We start from the raw sequence: 12223 nt of genomic DNA, 5'->3' as shown, positions 1-12223 counted from the left end.
TCGGAATTCCTCTGAATTGACAAGAAGTGCAGAGCTGGAAAACTGATTCAAGAGCAAGGGCAAATGGTCTTGCTACGCTCACTGTTGCATGCTTCGACGCAATTCTAAACAATTTGTTGTCTGCTAAATGTAACAAAAGCTACAGCAGCAGCAGCAGCAGCAGCAGCAACTAGTTCGTGTCGTTCTAGGAACACTAAACGAAAATGATTGTATATTTGTGTTGTGTTTTTGGGTAACACCTTTAGTCGCCTGTTACCTCGATGCTAGTGTCAATTATGTTGCACGTCTGTGTCTGTGGCTGTGTGTGTCGGTGTATATTGTTAAGGATTTGTGCTGTCCAACAGCAGCAACAACAAGTCTTACAAAATTTCAACGTTTCTGACATTGAGCGTTGGTATTCAATGGCGATTTATTACCGTCAGCATGGGCCATGTTTGTGCTGGTGTGTGTGTGTGTGTGTGTGTGTGTGTGTGTGTGTGTTGGAGTGTGTAGTAGCGTGTGTTACTTTTATTTTCTGTACCGACACGCAAAAATCGATGATGCGACGACCAAAATAAAAGCCAACCAGCACCCACAAGTCCATGCGATAGATACCTTTTCTTTTTTATTTTGTTGTGTTCGCCTCTTCTTGTCTTTTTTTATATTTGCAGGCTGCCACATTTTGTGGCAGGCACTGTGTATCTGCCGCGACACCTGCGAGCGCGGCCACTGATTCATTTGTGAATGGAGCCGAGACAAAGGCGCTCTTTCACGGGTCTTCCGCCGGGCAATTAGCGAAGCCACCAAGTGCAAAATAGTTAAATGACAAATCAAAAAACCAAATACAATTCAAACTGATTGGTTGCCAGGCAGCTTGCTGCTGCCACGTGCCACGCACAGGCACAGATAGCAGGCAGCGCGGCGAACAACTGCGTCGCCTGCTGAACGTCAAAGTTGAGCTCTCAGCCTCAAAACAAGTAAAGGGCACTGGGCGTGGCATGCTAGCTGGCACACCCACACACATATACGTGTATACAAGCAGGCTTGCCGCGTGCCTAACATGCCTGCATGCTCGTGTAATTATTTGCTCAAATCGCACAAAAGTATGCAATGTTTTTTTTGCAAGCGCGCACGCTGGTATTTAAGCATGCTTCGACAGCAGCAGCAGCAACAGCAGCAGCAGCAGCAACCACAGCGAAAGGGAAAGCGAAAGCTGCGATATTGGCTGCAAAAGTGACTGCTCGAAGCATGTAGCCGGGCTGCTGCTTCAACCGCATGAAAGGGCAGCACAACAAAATAATATGTTAAAAATGTTGATTTCAGTTGATTTAATTTGCGCAGCGCGGTTGCTTCGGTCGCGTCGCTACTGGGCGAATGAACAAATAACTGTCACACACATGCACAAGCCCAAGCACACACACACACAAGCAGACAGGCAGAGAGAGAGAGAGAGAGAGAGAGTGTGTACATGCGTGGCAGGGCTGGCTGCTAGTGAGTCAGTTGGTAGCTTTTGGGCCTGTTTGCTTTTTTGAAACATGTCACGTTCTTGGGTTTTACTCGAAATGCCATTTGGCCAATTGCTTTGGCTTTGGCCAGCCCGCTTTCTCACACTTGCTCTAGCTGTGGCTGTCTCTCTCTCTCTCTCTCTCTCTGTCTCCCTTTCTATTGCAGCTTTGCCTGCTGAATATCTCTTGGCAATCTCACGTAACTTGCCCATATTTGCTTAGCAACTGCCCAGAAACTGCATTCTAGTAGATAAAAAAAAATATTTGATTACAATTTCGCTTCGACTAGGCAGCCAGCCGGCCGCATTCGTTCGCTTGTCTGCTGAAGTAGCTGCGGCTTGGGCTGCATCTGACACATGTCGCACAACATGCATTTGAGGCAACTTTGTGCAAAAGACGCGCAGAAGTATGCCACAAAACTTTATCTCTAAACCGACACCGCACATGCATAGCACATCCGGAACACACTTTGTCAACATCGTATTTACTCTAAGCAGGCTCGACCAACTGATCGATTCCATTCTGAAGGCGCATTCTTTTCCATGCTCTCTCGAATCGAACTGTAAGCCAAATGAAAAGATAAGAAACTTTGCTCTTGCACATAAATTAAAATGTCCTGTCGGCCATGGTCAACGGCCCTCAGCTCGCCCACAGTACGCTTTTTAGGCGCGCCTAGACCTTGCCCAATTTGTTGTCAAGAAGCACAGCAAATATGCTCGCTTGCTTGTGCAGGCGGGCAGCAGGCACACGCCACCGCATATGTGTATATGGCCATTGGTGGAGGTGGCCAGTCAGACGCAAATGGCCATTGAAGCTGACGCTGTTGAGGCTCGTCGAGAAGCCTTAAACTGTCTGCTAACCCATTTACATTCGGGCAGAGGATATGAAAAAGTTGCTGGCCCAGCAAGCAGCATCAGCAACTTTATAATTTGCAGCACAAGCAAGCCCGCCCAACCAAACACACACACACACACACACACACACATATGTGCAAGGACACATACAGACAAACAACAGATACTTTAAGCTTAATTTGCGCGACGAGCTGAGGAAGAAAGCTTTAAGGAACCATGAGATTTGCATAAAGCAGAAAAAAGAAATCGCCAACAAATGTGTGTGTGAGTGTGCGTGTGTATGTGTGCGTGTAAGTGTGCGTGGATGACGGCTTCCCATAAGAATGAGTCAACAGAGAGAATCAAAGGCAACGTTAAAGATGTTTTGGCAGTTTCTTAAGCCAGTCGAATCGAAATCGCTGTGATTTGCCATATGGCATTTGTGATATTCATATGACAGACACACACACACACACACACACACACACACATATATATATATATATATATATATACATGTATATACGCTATATATTTGAGCATGCCACAACTTGAGCTGAGGCTTTAAGTGAAGCAAAGTCTTGCCACGAACATATTCCGAAACCAAGAAACAATCTCTTCCTCTTCTCCACCCCACACTGCCGCTTCATGCACCACCTGTGAATGCATATCAGTTTCGTGCAATACCGTTAATTAGTTATATAAAATTCGAATTGCAAATTCCGTTCGGCGGTTTGACTCTCCTAATTGGCTAGTTAATAACATTGATTCGACCACCGAGAGACTGCATCTTCTTAATTGGCATTGTTCAGTGGCACTGAGCATAAATTGCAGGGTATAGCAGCAGCAGCAGCAGCAGTGAAAGCATGAACAATGGTTAAAAACTGGCCAAGCGACGCCTTAGTCTAGCAGATTGATGCATGTGGGCGCTGTCGCTGCATTTTGACCCAAACTCCATACAAATTCCGTCCATCCTCCGCCTCGTAAGCTAACAAATGATAAGTTGGCTAGCTGAGGCGATACCATTCGGCTGGCCATATGTCAAATCTATTGTTGACTCTTGGCCCATCCAACATACAGCGGCAGAGAGGCGGCCCGGATGGTGTGGGCCGGCTGCATGAGGCGATAACATATAATCAGCATACTGCAGCGGCCGTCAACAGTTTGACAGCATAATTAACAGGTTGCCAGCTGGAGCGTTACAAGTTGTAGCCAAGCCAGCCTTAGAATGTTCATATTGGAGCAGCTCAGAGAATAGTTGTGGCAATGCTCAGATTTATTGAGCCATACCGTTAACCACATCATTAGCAGCGCATGGCCAACGGCCGGCCACAGTAGACAACCTCCCAGCATCCCAATAAGGTCCGCAAAAAGCAGCAAACGTGCTCGGACTCTCCAATGCGCCAATGCCCAGGCAGCCAGTACATGTGTATATCTATGTCGGTTCCCATTGCCCGGGCAGCCTGCTCGACGCCGGGTCGTCGGTTTGCTAAACTCTTATCTGAAATTATTAGTTATTAGGTATTTTGCATGCTAGCTGCGGCCTGAGGCACGCTCCTGGCCGACTTCTCTGAAGCATCGTATACGTTAAGCCACAACGGAATCTTAATTAATCTGCACAGCACAGCACAGCACAGGACGCTCGGTTTTGTGGTTGAAAAATGAAGGATGAATGCTCTCGCTTGAAGCTCCGCTGGGGCACAGTGAAATGTGAAATATGAAGACTTAATACAAAATGATTATCGTCTGCCATTCATTAGCCAGCTCCAACAGATGTTATTGAAATCAGATGTATCAAGCCGACAGCTTCTATGAGAATTTCTGGCAACTGTCGGCTATATCAACACAGCCCATTCTGTGATTCTGTGATTCTGTGATTCTGTGCTCAGCGTGTTAGCTTTCGTTCCCATTGTTTCCACATTTCAGGAATCTCACAAATCGAAATGGAAAGCGATTGATGCCGCAGTCGACTCGCAATCGAAACTGAAAGCCAATTGTGGCATTTCTGAAGAAGTGAAACCTAAAGCAAGGCGAGAAGGTACGCAATCTATATATCTACATATGCCAGCTGTCATTTGGCAAATTGCTCAGCTCTATCCCATGGCCACATACTGCTGGCTGGCCAGCAGCAGAGACAAAGGGAGTTCAATGAACTGATGCGCGCTGTGTACACAAGCAGCGCGACTACAGATTGTAAGCGCAGCGTCGGTAGGCAGGAATTGGCAGCCAAATGACTGTTTGCTTGCATCGATGTCTGCAGCTCGGAGGCCACTCAGACTTAGACCCTAATACAGCTGGCATGCTCGCACCTGGGCTGGCAGGCTTAAGGGCTTCAGCAAACAAGTGAAGGAAATGCGTTCTACGTGCCGCAGCTGAGGCAGTGACAAAAAAGCGAAAAGCCTCACGACAGCCATAGCTTCATTTTTTCGTTTGAATGTCCACAAAGAGCGTGCAGCAAACAGCGTGCAGCCTGCAATAGCAAACAAAAACGCAATAAGCCCTTTATCTTTGAAGGGGTCAAAAGCGGTTTTAGTGGGCGTCGCACGAATTTTGCACTTTAAAAGATTTTTAACACGGGCTTTGTTAGCTTTTTTCAGAAACCTTGATGGCTCGGGCCATTGCTATGTGCTGGCCCAACTCCGGTTGACCCCAGCAACGACAACAGCCGCGCCACAACCCGAGGCTTTTGTGCGCAACAGCAAATGGGCCAGACCAGGCCAGGTGAGCCGATTTAGCGGCCTCCGAGGCGCGCGTGTGTCAGCTAATTGGCACATAATTAACAACGAAGTGAAGCAATCCAAAGCGTTGCTCACGACTAGCCAATACTCTGTGCTACAAGTGACTGCTACGATGTTAATCACGGGTGAAGATTGATTCTAAAAGACTCGCAGGACTCTGGACTTATTGTGGCTGAGCTAAGAGTTGACTCTTTTCAATTGTTAACATTTGCTGACTGTAAGTAAGTTGTGAAACTCTAGAGAACATTGCCATGATTATATATATATATATAACAGAAATTCTATAGAACTTGAAGAAGAAATTGTATTCATTTGGTATGGAAGGATAATATGCTCTTATACAACGTATTCAGGCAGAGCATGAAAAGTGTCTTTGCGCCAAGTGCGTGACGGTAAAGGCTTATCGACAAAAAGAACTACAAACGAGAGTGTAAATGTGTGTGTGTGTGTGTGTGTGTGTGTGGGTGTGCGCTTAGTAAGCTTGAGTGGGTAGCTTCGTTGTTGTAGCTTTGCTAAACATGTCGTCAGCTGCTGACTGGCAGCCAGAGCTGGCTATTAAAAGTTCTTATTTATTTCTGAATATCGAGCACCGAATGCGAGACTTAAAAACTTTCGAGCTATTGCATGTTTGAGTCTATTTGCACAGCTTAAAATTGCGAAAGCTATTGACAAATGCCATGAGCACTCGCATTAGGGCGAGCCACAACAAGCTTTCAATTTGACCAAAAATTGTTTAAAAGGCTTGAAATCAAAGTAATCAGACTGTCAGCCGACTGTCAAGTGAAAGACAAATAGAGTTGCCACACAATGTCTGTCATTGAACTTTCAGGCGTTGCCATACGGTTTTTAATAATCAGACAAGGGAGACAGTGAAAGGGAGCGGGCGAGGGAGTGGGAGCGGGAGTAGGAGCGGGAGATTTGGTGGAATTTATAAAAAAATATTGGAAAGTCCTTAACGTATATTTGTGTCCTTTAACACCATGAATATTGAAAATATTGGCAAGCACATCTTACTGATAATCTTAAGTTCAATTTGATATATACGATATACGATTCGATTGCATTTTCATTAGATTGAGCTGAGTTAGTTTTGTTAACTGTTTTTCTTTTCTTGGTTACTTCAATGTGTGTGTGTTGTTTGTGTCTACGTTCAGGTATATACAGTGTACGAAAGTTTCTCATTTTGGGGCCTTTGGGCAGATGGCCCAATTAGCTAATGGATATTTAACAGAGGAACAGCAACACGCAGGGAGCTGAATTACACACATATAAAGACAGTCACAGTTATGTATATATGGAATTGTGTGCTATAGTATATGTATGTATAATATATAATATATATATGTAGATATTTATATAGATATTTATGTATATTGCTGCTTAAGTAATGTGGCTTGGACTCACCTCTCGCCATGTGGCTCCCGGTCCCTGTCGCGGTCCAGGTCCCTAGCTCCATCCATATCCGGATCGCCATCGACGAGGCCAGCGCTGATGCTGCTGCTGTTGCTGCTGCTGGGCGGCTCCTGCTCCTCGGTCACCGGCTGAGCCGACGACTCCGATGGCGTCGACCGACTCTGACTCTGACTCTGACTCTGGCTCTGGCTCTGACTGCCGCTCAGGGTATCCTGTTGGTCCTGCAGATCCGACATCGTCTAGCTGATAGGTTATGGCTTCGGCGTGAGATTCGAGTCAGCTACCAGCGGCAAACTTTGTGGGCAGCGCGCGAATGGGGATTATGTCAGAGAGAGGTCTGAGCGTGCTGTAATTGCTATTTAATGAAGCCCTTTAAAAGCCCTAGCCCTTGGTGGACTCCTTGCACCAGCTACATGCGGGTCACCAAGACAAAATATTAAAAATTCGAGCAAAGAAAACGAAATGAAAATACACAAACGAAAACGAGCTGTAATGAAAACTAATTGGGCAGACCTTGACAAGCTACTTAGCATTGTTTGGGACTTCTCCCATTGTTGTTTCGTTGCGTCTCATTCCAGAAGCTGTCAATGAAATCAAAACCTGCACAAAAATTGATTTTCGTTTCGTTTGGTTTCGTTTCTGTCTGCATGTAGTTGAAATAGTTTGCGAAAGTTTGAAGCACAAGCCGAAATCGAGTCTCAACTTGATAATCCTAATTAAATGTTGATGTGAAGACTTTATGTGGCTTATAACTAATTATACGGAACCAAATACGGAAACCTTAAAAGTAGAGCTTGCAAAAATGCAATTCACAGCTGCTCAGTCTTTCGGCCAGTTGGCTAGACCGACGACCAAGTCATAGCCCAGCTTTTTAGCTCGTTTGAGCCTTGAGTTTTCATAAATTCTATATTACGACCATTTGAGTGAGCGCTAAACAGGTTCGGAGCTTGATCATTTGAGGACGTCGATCTTAAGCCTAGCAAGAGTGAATATTAACTGTATATATATATATGTGAATATGTTTTGATACGCTACTGTAATATTTTAGACACCTATATATTGGGAGATATTTGAATCTAATTGATTTTATTCAAAAGTGTTGACAAATTCGGTTATTTAATATGCAGAAGTGTGCGATAAGCTTTGAGTTGTTAACACTATAATATTATGACTTTATTTGAGCTGGAACTAGCTGTGCTAATAGAACTAGTTCCTGTTAGAGTGAGTACCAAGCATTGCTTGCATTTGTAGATATATTGGAATAAGCTATTGCAAACTCCTTAGACACCTATTGAAGCAGTTGTTTAATATGCAGAATGGATAAGCTTTGAGTTTTTAGCTCTATAATATTATGACTTTATTTGAGCTGGAACTAGCTGTGCTAATAGAACTAGTTCCAGTTAGAGGAATAAGCTATTGCAAACTCCATAGACACCTATTGAAGCAGTTGTTTAATATGCAGAATGGATAAGCTTTGAGTTTTTAGCTCTATAATATTATGACTTTATTTGAGCCGGAACTAGCTGTGCAAATTGAACTAGTTCCAGTTAGAGTGAGTGGCAAAGAATTACTTGCATGTAGATATATTGGTTATACTGATTATAGAATCAGTTGTTGAATATGCAGAAGTGTTGGATAAGCTATGAGTATAAGACTGTAATATTGGGACTGTTTTCTAAAGAATCAGCTGCGCAAATAGAACTAGTTCCAGTTGGAGTAAGTGGCTAAGAATTGGTTGCATAAGTAGACACATTGGAATAAGCTATTGCCATCTTTTGGGACACCTATAGAAGTTATAACCTATCAGAGGCAGTTATGGATCGCTTGGGCAGATTTTTGATGTGTTAACTGGTTGAGCTGTAAGTTATAAGAAGTGCTGAAGGAGAATCAGTTTTACAACTAAAAGACACCAGATCGCTGGAGGGCTTTAACTGATAGTCTACCTATAACGATATACCTATAATATAATCAAAATCTTTATCTCTCTAGAAATTCGAACTTATTGTGGGCAGTTTTGATTCACTAAAATGAATTTTCAGTTAGCTGGCTTACTCAGTCTAATGTTTAAAGTGTTAAAATGATATAAAACAATTTCAAATATCAATGTATATATACTTAAATATATTTTGTTATAATATTATAAACCGACAAACATTTAATTTAGACAGCAGTGCCAACTGTTAATGTGTAAATTATTTGCAGTTCGACTGCCAAATGTGTTCAGCCTTAAAGCCCTTTAGCACTGCGGAGCTTCAGTTTCTAATTACAACTAATTGTTGGGAGTTCTGTGATTTGTGTGAATGCGACAAGTGCCAAAAGGCAGCCAAGAATCTGCGGTTCAGCCACATGAACCACACTGCGGTGTCCGCTGGCAAAGAGAGCAAAAGCGAAGCGAAGGCAAAAGGAAAACGCAGCCATTTTGCATGCGTTCCAATGTGACAGCAACAGTCGCTCGGCCAACAAGTGGTCGATTGAACGGGCAGCAAAATGAGAGCCAGTTGGAATAGATATTTTTATATATATGAATAATATGATTTGAAGAGCTGGAGCTCTGGCTAATTGTGCGAATGGATGAGCGTGACATGTGCGGAAAGCGATTAGATTAGCGTAGTGCTCATAAATTGGGCGCACGCTCAACAATTTGCCCCCGATTGGGGACGAAAAAAGCGCGAACGCAGATAAGTATGCTACACTTTATGCACACTGCACCAAAACGGGGCAGCAGGTCAGTGTGGCAGCGCCAAGCGATAGACACCGAGTGAGAGCGAAAGTAAAAACAAAAAAGAACAGCTGCTGAAAGCGAAAATGGCAAGTGAAAAGCGCACAGCTGCCGCCGAGGGAGCAGAGCACGACTGACAGCCCAAGCCGGCGAGACAGAGGCTGTGCGGTTGGGAAAGCGCATATCATAAGCGAGAGCTTTGCACAGCATTTGCATATGAATAATTCGAAAAGCAGCCGAGCTGGCGCAGAGGACGGGAGGGTGGGTGAATAACAAAAAATAACAAAAGGCGGACCAACAAACAGCATAGAAATAAATGCGAATCGCTGACTTGTCTAGCGGCAAGTCAGCGCTTATAACTGAGCGCGCTGGACACGTCCAGGTCGCTATTCGCTGAAAATAAGGCAGAGGGCCAACGACAAAGAGGTGGCCAGCGAGAGAGATTCGCACAAGCACATGCCCATCAAATATGAAAAGATGGCAAAATTAACCAAGAAGCAAATAAACGAGAGCACAAAAAGAAGGAGCGTAATCTGACGCCCCATCAAATAGAAGCAGGATATGCACAGGGCCAACCTGCTGATGACCGAATAAAATGTAACAGTGGTAAGAAAGGCCAAGGAGAGCATCTTGGCTATTTTATTAAATAAATACCTTGCCCGGCCAATCGAACGCCACGCGACTGCTGGCAGCAACAGAAACAAGCGTCAATCGAACGCCAATAAACACGGACAGTACAGTGAAGCGAACGCAAACGGACAGAGAGTCGAAACGTCAGTCAGTCAGATTAGTAAATATTATTATTGTCGCTTGGGCTCTTGTCGTTGTGGGTCTTGGTTTGGTGTTCGTGTAGGTGTTGAGGTTGGTGTTGGTGGTGGAGTTGGTGTTGGTGTTGGTGGTGGAGTTGGTGTTGGTGGTGGTGTGGGTGTTGGTGTTAGTGTTGGTGTTGGTGTAGGTGTTGGTGTTGGCCTGATCATTACCCCAACAAGCAGACACACAAGACGCACACAATGCACGCGAAAAACGCTGAGAATACGCAATACATTTGAATGCTTTTCTTGAAACTTAACGCACTAAATTAGATTTATGGATATATATACACAAGGTATATATAAATATATATAGATATTTAACGTTTTTCAATCACACTTCAAGCACTCGAAAAAAAAATTAGTTCTTAGCACAACAAAAAAATTTCAAACCTTTGACTAGACTTTCACAATTTTTGAGTTCCAATTTTTGAGTTTTACTGATTTTCTAGGCTTTAGTACTCTACAGACTTCACACTCCACTACATATATATATCTACATATATATATGTATAGATGTCACAATATTTATTGAAAAGGTGTTCTTCCAAATCTCTGCAGACTGTGCCTTTAGCTCTTCGGTTGACTTTGGATATTCAGAATTGAACTTGGTTATTCTGACTGACTGCTTGGCTAACTTCGGTTCGTTGCAGCTGGGCAAACGTAACCGACAAAGGCTTGACAGGAACTGAAGTCGCTTGCCAGCAGGACACGTTATTTTAAATTGTTCGCTAGCAGCAGAAACAGCAGCCGAGAAGCAGCGCCACGACTGTTGCTTCCTGCTTTTCTGTTCGCCAGCTGTTGATTGTTCGTATCGCTGTTAAGTGCGTTAACAGCGCCACCAGCTGTTAGTCGACTCCGAAAGCTTTTGGTGTTCGCAATTAGGAGTAAATTCTAGCAGCCAGCCACCAGCCACCCAGCCACCCAGACACCCAGACACCCAGCCACCTCAACTGGGTAAGACGTATATGTAATACGGAAATACTCTAGACATACCTACCCTACCTGTCAATCGTATTACGTTTTAGGTTACTCCTGACTCCATTTTCTCATGACTTACGTCAACAAGTAGCAACGTCTTTTTCGACTTGGCTAAATAAAGAGGAGTATGCGACATTAGCTGCAATTACTCTGACTGAAACATCATAATTAGTGGTCAGCTTGTGCTTAGCAAAACTAATTGCAACCAGTGCGAGTGCGTTTTGACCGACTAAGATATACCCAGAGACAGAGACCAGAGGCAGAGACAGAGACAGAGACAGAGACAGAGACAAAGATAGAGACAGAGACAGAGACAGAGACAGAGACAGAGACAGAGACAGAGACAGAGACAGAGACAGAGACAGAGACAGAGACAGAGACAGAGACAGAGACAGAGACAGAGACAGAGACAGAGACAGAGACAGAGACAGAGACAGAGACAGAGACAGAGACCAGAGGCAGAGACAGAGACAGAGACCAGAGGCAGAGACAGAGACAGAGACAGAGACAGAGACAGAGACAGAGACAGAGACAGAGGCAGAGACAGAGACAGAGACAGAGACAGAGACAAAGACAAAGACAGAGACAGAGACAGAGACAGAGACAGAGACAGAGACAGAGACAGAGACAGAGACAGAGACAGAGACAGAGACAGAGACAAAGACAGAGACAAAGACAGAGACAGAGACCAGAGGCAGAGACAAAGACAGAGACAGAGACAGAGACAGAGACAGAGACCAGAGACAGAGACAGAGACAGAGACCAGAGACAGAGACAGAGACAGAGACAGAGACAGAGACAGAGACAGAGACAGAGACAGAGACAGAGACAGAGACAGAGACAGAGACAGAGACAGAGACAGAGACAGAGACAGAGACAGAGACAGAGACAGAGACAGAGACTAGAGACTAGAGACTAGCAACCAGAGACTAGAGACTAGAGACTAGAGACTAGAGACTAGAGACTAGAGACTAGAGACTAGAGACTAGAGACTAGAGACTAGAGACTAGAGAACAGAAAACAGAGACCAGAGACCAGAGAAGGATTAAGATAGACATAAAGATAAATGAAAGAATAGAGAAACAGTAGGATATCACGGCTCATATTCGTCGCATTTTGACGTATTTTCATGTTTTTTGTTTGCTTAAAGCTGAATAATTCATTGACTCGCACTACAAGGCATTCCAGAGAAGGTTGAGGCAGGGTCCCCTCCTCGCTGTATCGGTGTCTCTTTTATTCGTTTAAA

General features: G+C 44.3%; 1 protein-coding gene across 3 annotated transcripts in view; it reads right to left on the bottom strand.

Moving 5' to 3' along the window:
* LOC111602064 overlaps positions 1-10503 on the bottom strand; it is a 60313-nt gene extending 49810 nt beyond the window's left edge. Inside the window, exons 1-2 of one of the 3 annotated variants that reach the window (XM_023318978.2) lie at positions 10390-10503; positions 6460-6877 (exon numbers count right to left, since the gene is read on the bottom strand). In XM_023318978.2, the coding sequence (XP_023174746.2) occupies positions 6460-6704 (245 nt within the window). In that variant the 5' untranslated portion in view covers positions 6705-6877; positions 10390-10503. Of the gene's footprint in view, positions 1-6459; positions 7493-10389 lie in introns of those variants that run through there. The other 2 variants (XM_023318979.2, XM_023318980.2) reach the window with 2 other exon arrangements.
* Between the last annotated feature and the right edge of the window lie 1720 nt (positions 10504-12223).

Source organism: Drosophila hydei, unplaced genomic scaffold (assembly GCF_003285905.1).
Source record: "Drosophila hydei strain 15085-1641.00,03,60 unplaced genomic scaffold, DhydRS2 tig00000250-arrow-arrow-pilon, whole genome shotgun sequence".
NCBI lineage: Eukaryota > Metazoa > Arthropoda > Insecta > Diptera > Drosophilidae > Drosophila > Drosophila hydei.
Note: the sequence above shows the minus strand (reverse complement) of the source record. Positions and strands in the feature narration are given on the sequence as shown.